This window comes from Curcuma longa, unplaced genomic scaffold (assembly GCF_044706935.1).
Source record: "Curcuma longa cultivar G26 ecotype Majalengka, Jawa Barat unplaced genomic scaffold, ITB_CL_G26_1.1 contig_17752, whole genome shotgun sequence".
Lineage (NCBI taxonomy): Eukaryota > Viridiplantae > Streptophyta > Magnoliopsida > Zingiberales > Zingiberaceae > Curcuma > Curcuma longa.
This window is the reverse complement of record NW_027430657.1, coordinates 113,536-131,352: the sequence shown is the minus strand read 5'-3', so window position 1 is coordinate 131,352 and position 17,817 is coordinate 113,536. Positions and strand designations below refer to the sequence as shown.

At 35.6% G+C, this 17,817-nt stretch overlaps 2 protein-coding genes and 1 non-coding gene across 3 annotated transcripts; 2 read left to right on the top strand and 1 right to left on the bottom strand.

Moving 5' to 3' along the window:
- Positions 1 to 5,160: 5,160 nt before the first annotated feature.
- LOC141816708 (uncharacterized) lies at positions 5,161 to 8,332 on the top strand. Its single transcript, XM_074704457.1, has 5 exons — positions 5,161 to 5,357; positions 5,911 to 6,741; positions 7,110 to 7,304; positions 7,392 to 7,517; positions 7,842 to 8,332. The coding sequence occupies exons 1-5, from the start codon at positions 5,307 to 5,309 to the stop codon at positions 7,956 to 7,958; spliced, it is 1,320 nt and encodes a 439-aa protein (XP_074560558.1). The 5' UTR covers positions 5,161 to 5,306; the 3' UTR covers positions 7,959 to 8,332.
- Positions 8,333 to 10,280: 1,948 nt separating this feature from the next.
- Positions 10,281 to 11,221, bottom strand: LOC141816707 (uncharacterized). Its single transcript, XM_074704456.1, has one exon. It carries the CDS (start codon positions 11,183 to 11,185, stop codon positions 10,388 to 10,390), a length of 798 nt encoding a protein of 265 aa, XP_074560557.1. The 5' UTR covers positions 11,186 to 11,221; the 3' UTR covers positions 10,281 to 10,387.
- Positions 11,222 to 13,251: 2,030 nt separating this feature from the next.
- On the top strand, positions 13,252 to 13,322 carry TRNAG-GCC (transfer RNA glycine (anticodon GCC)). The gene has a single exon. It is a non-coding gene; the product is annotated as a tRNA-Gly (tRNA).
- Positions 13,323 to 17,817: the final 4,495 nt, after the last annotated feature.

Genomic DNA, 17,817 nt, shown 5'->3' with positions numbered 1-17,817 from the left:
TTTGGATGATTTATTGTGGTTTTCATGAACCATGCATATAATTTGCTTGATATTTATTGCTAACAAATATTTAGTAATAAATAAGGAAATTTTTCTAATAATGATAATTATAAAATAAAGTCATAAATAATATACAAAATAAAAATACGATGATATTTCTTTGCGATACGTAATAAATTATGAGAAAACTAATTAAACGTAATTAATTTAAATTTTTAACAAACTAAATAAAAGTAATTTTAAAGATAAAATATAATAACACTAAGATGGTGCGAATTTAGTGGGTGTTGAAGTTGTCAAGAGGTGTTCGAGCGAGACTTTCCTCCAAATTTGATGAAGAATCCAACATTTGATCCAAATGGAAGAGTTTTTTTAGATCTGATTAAATAATTAAATAATTAGGTATGAAGATTTTTGGATATGAATATGAGATGGGTCTAGTAAAATTATCATATCTGACCTAAATATTCGATTAAATAATAATTATTTAGAGAATGAAGGTTTATAATTAGAAGATGAAGCACAAAAATATTTGTTTGTTTGTTTTGTTGTTTGACAAGCTAGCTATCTCTTTTATATTTTTGATCGCTTTTTAGATTATTTAATTTTCTCCCCTTTTCTATTGTAATTTTTTTAAATCCTTTTTTAAGACTGATATATTTTTAGAGGTGGTTTTGAGGGGATAAGTTTAAGAAATTAACGATGATGATAGAAAAAAAAATAGTGAAAAAATGAAGATAATGATAAATGTGTGAAAGAGGTGGTGGAAGAAACAATGAGTACAAATAAAAAAGAAGGGAATGATAATAAAAAGCGATCATTAAAAGAGGTAGGAAACCAAATGAGATTTCAAAGTATGGATGAGAGAGTGCTATCAAAGTTTGAGAATGATGAAAAATAAATAAGACAACTAGTATTATGATGATCAAATCACTAGATTTTATCCTCAGGAGCCACTCCACTTTTTAAATTTATTATATATATGAAATATGGGATCTAAGTATAAATAGTAATTAATAATTGTAGTTATTAGAACTAGCCTACCCTCTCCCTGTAATGAGAAAATAGTTTTTTTCATGTTTAATTATTAAAATTGATATTATAGAATTTGAGGTCTAATTATTTTTATAAAATGTCCAATCCCTATTATGAATTACTAAATCAAAGTATTTTGAGGGAGGATGGTATGAAGATTTTATCCTTTTTTTAAAGTTATTTTTGTCTATTTTATTTTTTTAATTTTGAGTACATTTAGAAATTTTTTGATTTAGAATATGTTAATATTTTTTTCCTTTTTTGTTAAGATTTTTTTTCTTTTGCATCTTAGGGTAGTCTATATAAGTGTCTATTTAGTTAATGTTAAAAAAAATTATAATTTAATAATATTTTTAGTAATACATTTATTTTTTTATTTTTTTATATTTTTTAAAAATAAATAGATTTTAGAAGATTACTTCTGACGTTCATAGTCGATCAATGAAATCAATATTGTCCAATGGATATCGCTATCTTGTTCTGCGCTTTAGTATCAGAGTTTTTAGATCCCATGGATAGTCGTCGTGATCGTAATCATGGTCATGACAAACAGGTTCCGACTGAGGAAGCATCGTATCATGATCGTAGCACCTGAGAAGAGATACTTCAAGATCTACAGAGATAAGTCACAAAGTTATTTCAATGTCTAACGATGCAAAATCGTAGAGATCGTAAGTTTTTTTATTTTCCTTTTGAACAATTTTTAATTTCTAATTGAGGAGAGATGTTAAAACGCAAATTTAGTTTCGAGGGATTAGAGATTAACTGCCCCGCCAACTTTGCAACATTGTCAACTTCGAGAAAACATCGTCAACTTTGCAACACCTCTACGTTCTCCTTTCCTATTGCGACAATAGAGACAACCATGAGGATGCATGCGGACTTTGACAATATTTAGTACGATCAATTCTTCTCTCACGATCATCCGATCATAGGAGGTAATAGACACAACGATAAGATTGAAATATTTGATGATCCAATATATGATGATAATCATGATAACGATGAAGCAGTTAATGTGGATTTGGAGAAGGGTCACACCCTACACCTCGAGCAATTAACAGTCGATTCTCGAATCTGTCACCAACATCGGCGACATCGATGTCATCCTAGAGAGAAAGCCACCGAGACCGCTCACATGTACTCCTTTGATAATCACTCTGCTAATGTTTAATCAATATAGACTCTAGCATAGACATAGATGAAATGATGAAAAAGAAGCCATAAAAAATCAATTAGGTATTCATTGTGGAGGATTCAAAGTCAAAAGGAAGCATGACAATAGAAAACTGTGAAATAATTTTAGTTGAGAAACCGTTAGAGAGAAGCTCCAATTAGGAACCTGATGCCTCAGCTGATGCCCAAGAAATTCATTTTTAATCAAATTTATCTACTACATTCTTTTAATATCAACTAAACAAATTGTGAAATATTAATTCTGATGAATGTAGCAAATTCTTACGGTGTCATTTATTTTCCCATCTCTTAATATTTTTTTGAATCAATAGGTTTTAGAAGATTATTTTCAATAGTTACAGTTGATCATCGGAATTAATATTGTTTGTAAGATAATTAAGTGCTATATCATCCGATGTCATATTCTTATTTCTCCATTGTTCTTATCAAACCCAGTACAAAGTTTTAAATAAAGAAAAAAAGTGGACCTAATCCATCGAATGGTGACTATATCAACTATTCTAATATTTAAATTTGATACCATCCATTCACAATAAATTTGATATATGATATAAAAAATTATTAGAATATATATATATATATATATATATATATTATATATTAGGTTTAAAAAATTATCCAATACAAAAATTCTAATCCAGATTCTAATAATAATAGACTTATTATTTCTAAAATAAAGACCAATTATTCTAATAAAATCTCTAATCGTTTTTTTTAAATTAAATAATCTTGTAATTCTTTTATTATTATTTTTGAAATATAATAAACTATTAAAATTAACAACCAATATAAATTTGAGCTTATCAATATTAATATATTTGATAAGTTTTAAAATTTTAATTACAAGTGTTAAGAAGATTTAAGATAAGATTTTTTTAAAATTTTGTTTGATAATCTATGTATCTGGACATGGGGCTCAGTACTAATTGTGGAGGCGGATGACTTTTCTCTTGGAATTTGAATCGCGGATACTTTAATTTGCTAATACCTTGCAGTTGCAATGGGGTGCTTTGAGAGAAAGAAGAGAAAGATATAAGTCTATTAACCAACATGTCCCATAGTGTATAGACTATATATGCCATATAATTAACGATACAATTTGTTCGGCATATATTTATTTGGCATATATTAACAATAGGGATAAGCAATCGATTAATAATCTAATCAATTAAATCAAAATCAAATAAATCAAACTTTTTTTAACTAATTAAATCAACCAAACTTTCTTATGAAAATCGAATAATTAAAAAAAGATTAATTTGATCAAAAATTAAAATAATCAATTTTTTCATCATTAGTCGATGCTTTACATTAGTCGATTGATGATGAACAATAAAATCTATTAATCAAGTGTCAAACATTTTGAATCGTGGTTCGGAGTAATCAGCCAACTGTCGACTGATAAAACATATGACCTTCAATTCGATTTAATTTTGTTAAATTGATATTTTAAATTCTAAATTTGAAACCGAACTGAATTAACTCGATATAAAAAAAAAATTTTGAATTAACCGAATTTTAAATTTGAATTTCCAAATTAAATGAACCGAACATCTAATTTCGATCAATTCGATCGGTTAATTCGATTTCATCTATATTTTACTCAGACCTATTGCTAGACACCATAAAGTAGGAAAACATTTGGGCCATATTTTTTTCTTTAAAAAAAACAAAAAAAAACCCATAAAAATAGCACATCAAATTAGTGAGAAGAATAACATTCTAGTGTCAAATCTCTTGTCTTAGCTCCAAAGATATCCCCACTCCACAGGAGGAAGAACACACACATACTTGCACTGTCAAAACTTAATGATCCAAGACATGTAGTACTCGACCTTGATCTAATCCCAACAGAACTAATGCCCATCAATCTCCCAAAAAGTGACCCCCAATTCCACTGTCTCACTGACCTTTAATTCCAAGGCTAGCCATGGCCGAGAGAAGCACCAATTCCCCCCACTCGGCGCTCTCATTTTAAGCATGCTGCTGAAACAGGGATAAAAAAGCTTAAAGGCCATTCACAGGCACGAGATGTGCCCTTCCTTTAAGTGCAGGATTCCTTCTGCAACTGATCGGAGTATCCATGAATTACCGTATTATGTGATCAAACACCTCTGAGAAAATTAATAAAGCAACTGGAACGGGCGTCCGCAGTCCCTTTTTGCCATAGCGGAGAAAGAAGCAACCGGGCACGAAATCCGAAGCCTCCGGAGCTCCGAATATCGACGGATTCCAGTCGCGAGACAATATATTCCATTCCTCCGGCAGCCGATCAAGCGCTCGCCACCACGACGCGACGCAAGATCCCGCGTGTCGCCGCTCGACGCGTACGTACGCCTGCGCTGCCTTCGACGATACCTGCTCAACGTTTTTATATGTGCCTCACGACGATGATGCTGAAATAGTTATTCCTAATATCTGATTGGTCAAACCTTATCCCAATCCTCACGATATGTCGGAAATGACAGAAATATAAATATAAATATATATATATATATATATATTATTTAAAAAAAATCATATATTTACCCGAAAAAATTCCTCATCACGTGCTCTTGACTGCGCCAACTGAAGCGGACGCCTGCGTTCATTGCGGAGTGCGTGTAAAACTCGTGGCGCGGCTACGTAAACGAGTATTGACTGGGCCTCTCGCTAACCCAGGCCACCGCCCTGGCGACGGCGTAATGCTATACCAAAAGCTCGCCGTCGATTGGTCCACGCACCCTCGGCGTACGTTTCCTGTGCTCGTTTTCTGGATGTCCCCGCCCCACCCGCTTTATTTACCCGGCGAGGGGCCCACGCTGCTTCTGCCCTCCCTGCCACCTCGCATCATCTATAAATGTAGACGGAAGGTGCATGGCAGGTTTGAGCCAAGACATTCCTTCCATCCTTTTCCTTGAATTTTATTCCCCAGCTATCATTCCACTGTTTGTGTCTCTCGCTCTCAAGCCAGCCAGCCAGCTTTATAGTTGAATTACAGGAAGGAAGAAAAGGAAATTTGTTTTAATTTGTATTTGTTACAGTATTATTGTCGTCGATATCGAGTCGGCGAATTGAAGAGTGAAAGCAGCAGCATGCAGCAGGAGGACATCCATCCAAGGTCGCCGCCCGAGCAATTCTCCATTGTAGGTACCTCTTTCATTTCATTTCATTTTATTTATTTTTTGTGTAATTTTGATGATTCGTCGTCATCGATCTGATTGACTTTGTCAAAAGACTTACTAAAATCCCGGATCATTCAAATTTGTTTATTGTTGTTTTAAATTTTCATTATTGAGCTCGGAATAAATCGAGGATCGATCGATAGAAGTGATGGCTCGGCCAACGATCGTTCCTTGCGCGATGCCTTTCTTCACGCGCACACAGTTTGAGGCACCGCGGGAAGAACCCTATCCGTTAACGCATGGGGAATATATCTTGTCGATAATTTGTCTTTACTTTGGTTTGGCAATAATTAGCTCGAAGGTCTTAAAGCTTTCCGAGAACGATCTCGTCGATCGATCCATTTGATTCCGCTGCGTGTCATCAGTTCAGTGGATTTGGAATAGTTTTTTTTTTTTTTTTGGTTTTTGTTTTGTTTTTAGATCGAGCTTTGTTTTTGACAGTGCTTGATTTGAATTTTGAAATGTCACTTTCAGAGATGTTTTGATTTCTAACAATGGGGATGCTTGAAAGCAGGAAGAGGAGTGCATCTCCAGCTCCGATGCCGCTCGGATCTTGAACTCTTGCGACGAAGCCGTGGTCGTCGACGAGGATCTCTTCCCGTCGCCGGAGCATCTCTCGTCCCTCGCGAGCCTGCTCCGCACAGATGACGAAGTCTTCTCCTCCTCGTCTGCCGCGGTGAGCGCCGGGGGTTCCACATCCGCGCCTGCCCCCTGCTACCCGGACGATGGCTCCTTCTCCCCCTTCAACGCCCTCGACGCGGCCGCGCTCTCCGCTCTCCTCGATGCGCCTGTGGGGGCGCAGCTGCCGAACCCCGCCCCGGACGTCGACCTCCTCGCCCAGGCTCGCTACGCCGGCCCGTCCGCCTGCTCCTCCTCGGTGAACCTCCCGCTCATCGGTTATCCGCCGCCCTTCGCAGGGGATCCTCATTATTCTTTCGAAGACGGGATCTCGGTCGGCGACCCGGCGACGAGCGGGTATACCGCCGCGGCGGCCCGGTGTCAACCGAATCGGCTATGCGAGGGTGAGTATTACGCCGCCGCTGTGGCAGGGATGCAGCAGAAGCAATCGGCGGGGCTCTTGGGGATGGAGTTGGCGTCGCCGTGTTTGGCTCTGGAGGAGGGCGGCATGGGTCCGATGCTGTACCGGAGCTCGATTGCCCGAGGAGAAGCGCCGAGTGGTTTCTTTTATGCGGGAGGGGGGATGATGAGCATGCCGACGACAGTGCCGGAGGGCGGATTCGGTGGTCCGGCTAACATGGCCAAGTATCAGAGGTTGGACTGTGGTCTGGGGGTGTACGGACAGGAAGTCGCGCTGCAGCATTCCTTCGGCTCTGGTGATTTGCAGGTATCGGCACATTAGATAATCAATCTTACAGTTTTCATTTATCATAGCATTGCATGGTTCTTTCTCACTGCATTCTGAAATTTCATATACTATTTTTTTTCAACAATCTTTATGGTTTTAAGAACATGTTGGAGAATATATACACACAATGGATTTCAGTTCCTTGCAGCACTTAGCAAGAACACCATGCATGTTAGCTTGTTAAACTGTTTGCCTCAATCTTATGTTGATCAAACTTTCACATCTGTTTATTTCCAAGTATGGATATGCATATTATTGTTTCAGTAGTGTAGTATCATGTTCAACAATATACTTTACCTTGGCCCTTTTATAAAAAGATTGTGCACAGTTTGATATGTTTTGTAAAGGTAATTGGAGGATGTAGCCAACACCTGATGACTGGAACTGGCGGCAACCAGGTGCTGCTTCCAGCGCCTGAGGTGGTCTCGTCGATGGATGACTCCAGCTTCAAGGTCGGTCGCCTGTCAATCAAGGAGAGGAAGGAGAAGATCCATAGATACCAGAAGAAGCGAAACCAAAGAAACTTTAGCAAGAAGATCAAGGTAATTAAAATGCATAGAAACTATTTTGTGAGACTTGAGGTTTTGAATTGTATGCTTACAGAAATTTCATACATACAATTCTTGCAGTATGCCTGTAGGAAAACTCTGGCAGACAGCCGGCCTAGAGTGCGTGGGAGATTTGCAAAAAATGATGAGTTTGGGGATGTAACAAAACCCAGCTCAAATGACCATGAATTCGAAGACGAGGAAGAAGTAATGCACTCTTCTCATTTTTCATAAAACACTACTTTTTCTCTAGCACTAATTTATTTCACACGATGGACTTTTATTTTATCGTTCTTCCTCAAATATCTGTTTGATCCAAGAAACAGGGTTACGGAGATGACCGAATCAAAGAAGGTAACAAAGAACTAAGAGGCTTAAAACTTAGGAACACATCAAATTCCATTTTGAGGAGTTGCTTACAAACTTAACTACTTGCAAACTAGACTTAGTTCATTAAGACTGATACCTCATTTCAGAAGATTGAGAAGCACAGTTATGAGTGTTCCCTAACGCGCTGCTGCATTTTTGTAGATGATGGTGAAGGAAGAAGATGAGATGCTAGACTCGGATATCCTTCCGCACATTAGTGGTGTGAATTCCTTCAATTTCCCTGTTGAATCTTGGATCAGCACTCATATGACTCAATAAGTTTGGTTATTGTTTGTCATTTGCTGCCATAAACATTCATGATTCAGCAGTCCATACAGCTAATAAACCTTTCAATAAAATGGCATGGAGATCAATGTTTATGCCATTCATCCAGTTGTGACTGGTACAACTTCAAAGAGATACAATACACTAGCTGGCGGTGAGAAAAAAAATGTCCAGCTTAATCAGTCTTGCCCATTGGCTTTGTGACATTCCTGTCAACATGCCTGATGTACTCATGTACCCAAGATAGGACCTTCCTTCTGTATGAATTTTTGGGAACGGTCCTATTCTGAACTAACAGTCTCTTTCATCTTCATGTTATATGTCTATTCAATTGTCTTTTTTTTTTATTATTATTATGATCATAAAAATAAAGCAAGGAATCATGTTATGTTTGCCAGTCTGCTCTTCTTCAATTATGTTTTCCACTTGTGATGAATCCATATGTATATGCATGAACAAGCCTCTTAGCCCCGAAGACAAGGTTGAATTGACTACTGGGGGTAGATATTGTTATAATGGATAAGGGTTAAATTTTGACGAAGTCGAAAAAATATCCTTCCCACAGTGACTAACTACTACTTCTTAATTTACCTCCTCACAGATGGTCATGAGGTCGAATGTGTGGAATCGTTGGATGGTAGATTTCACTTTTTGCTACAATGAACAAGCCTTATGGATGTATTATTTATTGGATAAATAAAATTCATTATTTGAATGTATATTTTTTATGTGTTTGATTAGATCTTAAACTCATTTATTAAATATTCGTAATACGATTTATAGTATGAGAGAATTTGTGATTGGATCATAATCTAGTGAGTATCTCTACCTATGCAATTATGAATATATTAAAATTATCTCTAATCGATGAATTGATGAAGGGAGCATTAATGTCATCGATTTTGTTGAGACTATTACGTTTTAAATTTCTTAGTTTTTCAAGTAGTTGTTTTCACTAGCTGGAGACATTGGATGTTAAGAGTTAAACGTGGATGCTAATTAAAGATAATTAGTCCATTAGAGTGATTTATCATGAGATTTCATATGATTATATGCATATAAAGATATATTAATGAAGATCTTAGTGCAGTTTAAGTGCGATTTTTTTTTACTTGCAGTATTCAAGTAATGTTGGTCATGGAGGCTTATACTTTTACATCTTAAGCAAACATCTCCGAGGAGATGTGGATCCGAGATGAAGTCGAAGTGCCCGAAGGTGTTTGAATAGCTGACAAAGGATTTACTGCTCCTTGAAAAACGAGATGTATATCCTACGATTACTTGTCAGGATATTGTTAGTTGAAGTCTTTAGCCAAAACATTGCATATCAAAAGTATGGTACTCTTAAATACATGTATAAGTAACTTGATTACACAGGACAAGATAACAGTTTAAGTTAAGTGTGACATAGTCAGCCTAGTAGGGACTAACACATATAAATCATGTCCTACATTAAGCGAGTATAAGACGGTGAAATGAACGAGACATGTCTCGTTATAGCTGCTGAATGATTCAGAAATAGTTCTGGAATCAATCATTGATTTTTCAATCAATTAGGGGTCACTCATGATCATTTCGTAATTAATAGTTAATTACAGACGACTAACATAGCTGGGAATCTATTGGGTCATACGTACTATAAATTTCTCCGAAGGACTTAAAATGAATTTGAAAATTGGATTCTTAGAATAAATGAAATAAAATATAGTTGGAACGAACAAAGGACAAAAATAATGAGTTTAAAATGAAATGAACCAAATTGATTTAGTTTTAATGAAAGATATTTTTGGCAGATCGAAAACGATGATGAACTTGATCTTATGAAATAAAATGAATCAAATTAGTTTAGTTTAAATTATTTTTATTTCTTTTATTTTTTATTTAAAGAGAAGATGTAATTATTAATTTTTCTTTCGTTGCCTAAGTTATGAAATATATAAATACACCCAACGCATCAACTCAAACTTAACAGAATAAACATTATATGCAGCAAAGGCTTTTTGCATCTAAGACAAATTGAAGAGAATAAAATATATCAGTATAATAAAACTTATGGTCTAAGAGCAATAGGAGTAAAGGCCATCATAGTCAATTACTAAATGCACTTACTCAATATATTAGTGAAAAGCAAGTGAGAAGAGAAGATAGAACATTCGAGCACCTCTCTCTCCAAAAATCTACACGTAGGGAAAGGTTTGAGGATCAAACTGTTGTTAAAAGACCTCAATTTCAGAAACTATGTCAGTCTTAGATTACAAAGAACCACTTCCGCTGTTCAAACTCCTACAAGCTGTAGTCTTTTAGAAGTCTTTTAGATTGATGCAAACAAGTCGAATCCAATTAAATTTTATGATATTTAAATTTGTTGGTCGATTCGTTTACAATTCACTCTACTCTTCTATGAGCATAATCTAGTTCTTACATTATACAGGAATTGACAAGCAAAGAAGCTGAGAGAGAGATTTATGTAAATCCATCTCATTGATGAGAGGCCTCTCCATTGCAGGAAATCGCACAGCAACAAAATCACCTTCGAGTAGTTGAAATCCTTCAAAATTGGATCTTTTGTAACTCAAGCGAACTCTGGGCTTCGAATTTCCTCGCAGGAACAAACGCTCCATCCGTCTCCTCTTCGACCGCTCGATCAGAAGCCAGCGCTTAATCTCCTTGCCGACGGTGGTGGCCCTGACGATCAGGCCCAGAGCATCGATCCCTTCCCTGAGCGCCGAATTCAGCTGCAGGCCGACGAAGCCTTCCATGACCTTAGCGCAGTTCTTCGAAATCTTGTACCCGCCTTTGAGGACTCCCATCTCCGAGGGGCCGTCTGCGAGTAGCGGGGAGCTCGTGTGCTTGAGCAAGCTGACCGCGCCGAGACAGGCTTTGAGCCTCGCCGACACGGCGGTGGGAAGCTTGGGGCGGAACCCCGCGGGAACGAAGCCCTTGGTGGCTTTGTAGCCCTTGACGAGGGCCTTGGAGGCGAGGAGGAGGGATCTGGGCGACGGGGAGTGGAGGACTTGGAGGGCGGTGGTGCCGCTGATGGCGCTGTCGGCGAGCTTGATGGCGGTGGAAAGGGGTTTGAGGGATCGCGATCGGACAACGGCGACGGAGGCGACGACGAACCCTAATCCGATGGACGCCGGGACTGGTGGAGGATCGAGGGATTCGATCGAGAGGAAAAGGTACCTTCCCTCTTGCAGCAGTTCTTCGTCGCGGTGCTCCATGAAGAAGCAGCTAGAGCGTTCGAGAGATGCCTATGGATCAGATCCAAGAGGGGAGCGATATGGGCGAGTGGATATTTCTTAGATAATAAAACTTAAAAGGTTTAAAGAAATAAATAAAACATATATTTTAAAAACATATTTTTTTATAAAACTAATGTGATATATATATATAATTTTCATTTTTAATGATTTTATTTATACAGAATTTCTATAATTCTTTATAACTCTCCGATTTCTCAACCAAATTATCTCTTCATTTTCAAATAGTGTGTTTCAATTAAACTGTTTCAGAAAAAATAGCTTGAATAACTAATCTTTTTCGAAAAATACACAGGTTGAAAACATATATTTAATTGTACAAGTAAACTTATCTATTTTAAAATTTGAGGAATATATAAGTAATTATGAGTGACTATTTTTTTAGATCTATATATTTACTTTGATATGTAGATCTATCTTTTTATTTTGAAATACAAAAGAAATTAATTTTTTTTAAAACAAACTAATTTTATATTTTTAAATAAAATTTGGTTTGATTTTTTAATTTTAAAAATAATTTCAAAATAAAAATAATAATTCACTTTTAAAAAAATAATTTAACCTATTAAAATATAAAATTGATAATTAATTTAATTTTAAAAATATATATTAATTTAACTTTAGAAATAGTAATTAATTTAATTTTAACAAACAGAATTAATTATTTCTATTCAATTAATATTTATCATTTTAAATAAGAACAAATAATTTATTTTAATAATTTTGGTTTCTTTAAATTAAAAAAATACCTATCAAATTGAATAAAATTTAATCTTTTTAAAATTATTTAAATTCATCAATTTTATTGGCTAGTTGTGCTTGATTTAAGTTGATTTTTTCAGTGGTTTACCCAATCAGATCATAAAAATTAGTATCTGAATTATCAAAAAATATATATATAATAAAATAGACATATTCAAATTGGACTAGATAGGTTGGATGTATATAAAATATTGTTCATAACCAATTTTGAGTTTTAATGAACTTTCAATATTTTAAAACTTGGAGAGATCATAATTTGAGTGTAACTCGAGTAAATTCAATAGGAAAAATTGTTAACTTTAAGTATCGAGTGAATTAAGAGTCCTATTCTATCAAATCTATTCAATTGTTTAGTTGTTTGGCTATTTTTTTTCTTTTTCTTTCCTTTAATTGAGTGTTAATTGTATCCCGAATAAGATTAAAGCTTCTTTATTTATTCCTTAATTTGGTGTTAGGTTATGATCTAAATTCAAACTTAAAGATCTCAATTTTCTTAGCCCAATTGATATTGTCATAAATCCATGCTACCTAAAACTCGTCGTCCTTGATCATATCATGGCATTTTAATATATGTTTAAGTTTGACTTTTCCATTTTTCCATTCATCCATAAATCATGCTATTAAACCTCAATTCAGTAAAAGGTAGAATCTGTCACCCCAACGATTTCATATGGTTGATCTCACTTTTTTTTTTGTGAGGAAAAAAAAAGCGCAAGGGAGAATATTGTATTTCGCCACTACAAGGGAGAATATTGCCTCAGCTTCGTCGAGATTCGACCCTTGCCCACTTCAGCAAATCTATCCCGCGCAATAACCAACTTAACTATACTAAACCTCACAAATTTTTAATTAGTTGGTTGGTAAATAATTTTCAACAATTAATTCATTTTCCTTTGTCATTCCCCAAGATTAATACATTAATATTTGGATGTATGATGCTTTAATTTGAGATAGAAGGTAGAAGATGATGATTGATGATGAAGAAGAAAAAACATAAATAATTAATTATATCTACTTATGTTTGAATTTTATATATTTAATATTTTTTATGAACATAAATAATAATAATATCTTAATTCATTTTAATCTGTACCGTATAAATAGGTGCCGAGTGTTAATTCATTTTAATAAATATGCTTTATATAAAGTGATTTAATCAATTTTTTATAAACAAATGTGTAATCATTTAATAATAGCCAACCAAAAATATGGGGAGAAAATTATATTTTTTAAATAATTAAATATTTCTCCTAACAAACAAATCAGCACCAGTGGTCTAGTGGTAGAATAGTACCCTGCCACGGTACAGACCCGGGTTCGATTCCCGGCTGGTGCAATCTTTTTTTGTACCATATTAAATGAAGTTATGTTTTTAAAATTTACATTTTCTGAAAACTCTAATACTTAAGATTAACAAATTATCTTAATAAATCTTGGGAATCAGAAAGAAAGACTTTTTTTTCTCTTCAAAATACTATCTCAACAAAATATTACTTATAAACATACTTTAAGATTATTCTTTACCTAGTATTTATAATATTATGGCAAGATATCGCTCAAAATCATACTCTATTTTTCAACAAGGAGTCCTCTTCTTAAGTTAATCATATCCAATATCAAATTCATTCAACCAAAAGGATTGAATGTTATTTAATTTTTAATATAACTCTTAATTTTTAAAAAAAAAAATATAAGTATTATTAAATGTTAATTAGTTGATCCATTAGGATCACATTCTTTCAAATTTTATAGCAAAACTCACAAAGCCATCTAACCTCTTTGAACACACTTCAGCAAAAAGGTGAAATCCACCACTTCAGCGGCCCCACACGGTCAGCCCCACACTGTCAGCCCCATAACTATCTGTGAAAAGGTAAATCGAGAAGCTGTAATTGACAACGACAGAGGAGGGCATTGTCTCGACTTCGTCGAGATTCAACCCTTGTCCACTTCAACAACTTGGTTCCATTGTAACCAACTCAACTTCTTCGAAAGCAACCTCTTTCAACACACACATATATTTGCTAGTCAATTGCAAAAAGAATTGCACGAGAGTCAAGATACGTTCTCTTGTTTGCGTATAAAAAAAATAACAGATGGATTTTAAATCTATCAATTGATTAATTTTATTATTATTTCCCCTTGAAATCGGACGGAAGCATGGAAGTGAGAGGCAAAACAATCTCCTCCACGCTGTCGTATGCAACCTCAAGATCTCCTTCGCCTTCTCCTTTGACTCCTCGCCGGAGCACTCCGCCTGTAGCACCAAGCAAGCTTCCCCATCCTCGGAGTCGATCCTATTGTCGCTGCCTCCTCTTCTCCTTCCCCTCTCTCTCACTCCACCTCCACAACCCTCGACCTCAACTCCAATCACTCCCTGTTAACCCCGATGCGCACAAAGAACGACACCGCCAACAAACACAGCGAGAGAGGAGGATTCGACGCCCCAAGTTGTGGCCACTGACCCTGCGATCACCCCACTGGGTCACAAGATTCCTAATGCATTGCGCTTGCTCGTGTTGGAGATATCGCTGTCGATGATAGTAGGCTAAGTGGTTCGATCTTGATCAACGGTATCAGAGATAATTGAGATGATAGTAGGCTAAAGAAACTCAATCGATGCATGTCTAGACTGAATCTTGAGCATTATACCTGATCAATTGACTTTGTGAATCTAGCTGAAGCTACTTCAGTTCAATCTAAGCTAGTTAGATCAAGACTTAGTATTAAGTCTTTGAGTTGAATGTTTTGGGAAAAATTTTGTCTTAGGAACATGATTACTTTAATAATGTCCATTGTAACTTAGCAGAGTCTGGAAGCTTATTTTAGAAATATTGACTTGGCGAACTTAAAACTAAGTTTGAATCTGTCCTTAGACAAAGGATTTGATTTAACCAAATTAAAATTGAAAAACTTATCTCGCAAAATATTAAGACGACTGTGCATTGTGTATATTAACACACTTAAAATGGATGAGAGGTTAGAAAAACTTAAATTGAAAATATTTTTGAAAAGATTTTCAAAAATCCTAAGAATATTTTATTAAAATATTTTTAAAGTAATAAGTTTACATGATGTTGAATGATATTTCATGTTTGATGACATGTGTTATATATATATATATATATATATATATATATATATCGTTGAAAATAATTGGTGTTGATCGACACTTAGCTTCTAGATATTTAGGTCAACCATAAAACATCTAACCCTCTAAGACACATAGGATGTCTTCCTTGTAGTTAACAAGGATGTTCTGATGATGTGTTAAGTTAAATGGAGGCTTTTTTTAGATGATCAAGTTTCAATGTATGTTAAAGGGGAAGAAAAAGGATGTTAAATTCTCTAATTTGACATAAAATCTGACTATTGGCTAAGTAATTTAGCTTAACTTAAATATATTATCAAACATCAAAAATAAAAAAATTATTGGCACAATCGACCTCTAAGATTTTGATGGTTTGATTTGAACAATATGTTTAAGAAAATTTGCTTATGGGTGACCAAATTGAGTATAGAGTCCAAGCAAGTCAAGTTTGATTTGAAATTTGAAAATGAGTGAGAAGTCTAAGTAAGACCAACTATTTGAAAGTCCTAGTGGAAAATCTTAGGGGAGTGCTAGGCAGTGGAAGACTGATTGGGAACTAAACAATGGAAGTCTTAGCAGGGCTAAGCAAAGGAAGTCCTGATGGAAAATCCTAGGGAAGTGAATCGTGGAAGTCCTAGTTGGGAATCCGACAGTGGAAGTCTTAACGGAGTTAACCAATGGAAGTCCTAGTTGTGAACCAAGTAGTGGAAGTCCTGGTTGGGAACCAAACAGTGAAAGTTCTAGCAGGGCTAAACATGAGAAGATCTAGTTGGGAACTAAATTAAGTCAAAAGTGGCTCAGCTGGGAGTTGAACACTTGACAAAGAAGAAGTTTTGGAGGAGTGAACTTCAAGCAAGTGAATCTAATAGGTTAGGTAAACCAAGTGCTATGTTTTACATATTTTGTGTGTTCCTTGCATGTTTTTGTTGCAAGAAAACGTAGCCAGATGAAGACTCAAGAGATCAGAGCTTGTTCAGGAGAACTGGATCAAGTTTGGAAGGACAAACTACTCCAGGGTGATTGGGAAAGCTTTCAGGCAACTGAAGTTCTAGGGGATCAGAGAGCTTTCAGGCGACTTGAGGTCCAGGCGACTAGGAGAGTTTCCAGTCAACTGGGAGTAAAAACTTAACTCAAAGAGAATTGAGTTTCCAACAGAGTCATCGGAGGTCCAGTCGACTAGAGGAGTAAATTTCTAATTGAGTCATTGGAGGATTACATTTTCAACTGAGTTCAGTCGACCAAAGGAATGAGTTCCCAACTAAGTCATCGGAGGATTGAGTTTCCAATTGAGTCCCGTCACTTGAAGGAGATTCCAGTCGACCGGAAAAGTGCCAATCGAGTAGTATAAAAGGGCACTCGAGACAACCTCTTCTATCATGAATCACTATCCTCCATCTTTGTTCAAGTGCTCAAAAAATGCTCTAAACTCCGTCCGTGTGATCTAGAAAGCACCAGAAAGGATGTTGTGACATTCAAGGGTTCTAGTCGGATATACACGAGTTTATTTAATTTCTAATTATCATTCTTAATTGTTTATTATTTTGTTATTGTGATTGTATCTTACGAATCTTGAAAAAAGTTTCTTCACCTCCAGAAAGTGTCTAGAAAGGAGAACGAACCTAGTGGACTCACGGTTGAGTACCTAGGTAGAGTAGGGATCCCAAGGGTTGCCGAACCACATTAAAATTCTGATTTCTTCTTTTTTATATTATTTTATTATTATTCCGCTGCTACTATTGATAAAAAGACGAGTACGTTATTCACCCCTCTAGCGTCGAATAGATCTTACAGACGTGATGGAAGTTGTTGCTAGGGGTGTCAAAAATGCACCTGTCCCGTCAATTCGATCCGAGTCAACCCGAAAAATATCGAGTTAGGATTGGAGGTTTTAGGATTCTAATCAAATCAAATTGGACCTGAATTGAGTTGGAAAATTTTTTGAGTTCAAATTGGATTTGGATCGACTAAGATTAGGATTTTAGAATATAATTTAGACAATTAACTCTTAAATTTAAATATTTAAATCTATGAAATATAATTATCATATAACTAGTGTTGGATATTTTATGTGGACAAGCATAATTAATATGTTATTATTGGGCTTAGCTATAATGGGTAGGCTTGGCCCATTAAATCTTAGCAGAGGCCCCTTCTCCTAACCTTAAATATTGTTGTCGCCCCATTGAGACTACGATGCAAAATTTGATTGAGGTCATAGGAGAAGTTCTCTCTGCAATTTTCTCTGTCTTTTGGTTTTCTTACAGGAAGTAAAAATGAATTCCTCGACATCTTCCACTCCAGGTATTTCTAACATCTAATTTTCTTTATAGTAATTTTTCGTATCATGAATTAGATGTTGGATGTTTTTCATCAAATGGTATCAGAGCCAGGTTATTTTGGAGCCTTGATTTTGATTCTTGGCCGAATACCTTATTCTTGGCCGAATACCTTTTGTTTTGCATTTTTTCTTATCAATTTTGTTTGCAGAATAAAATTCCCTTAAAAAACTCTAAATGTGATCACCGTAAAATGAAATTGTTCAATTTTATTTGCCAATTTTCCCCTTCAATCAACACTGTTGAAGCCCCAAAATTCCTTAAAATCCCGATCAAGTTCTTGATTAAGGAAGTAAGTTCGGTTGAAGCCGCTGAACGCCGCTTGCCACTCTGATCCAGACGCTGTTGACTTCTGTAGCCGCCGATGGCGGATCCGACGTCGCCCGGCGAAGCCGTGGCCGATA

Coding starts and splice junctions, on each gene's coding strand:
- LOC141816708 (XM_074704457.1), top strand. CDS start 5,307: ATGCAGCAGGAGGACATCCATCCAAGGTCGCCGCCCGAGCAATTCTCC. Junction 5,358..5,910: donor CGCCCGAGCAATTCTCCATT/GTAGGTACCTCT, acceptor GCTTGAAAGCAG/GAAGAGGAGTGCATCTCCAG. Junction 6,742..7,109: donor TCGGCTCTGGTGATTTGCAG/GTATCGGCACAT, acceptor TGTTTTGTAAAG/GTAATTGGAGGATGTAGCCA.
- LOC141816707 (XM_074704456.1), bottom strand. CDS start 11,185: ATGGAGCACCGCGACGAAGAACTGCTGCAAGAGGGAAGGTACCTTTTC.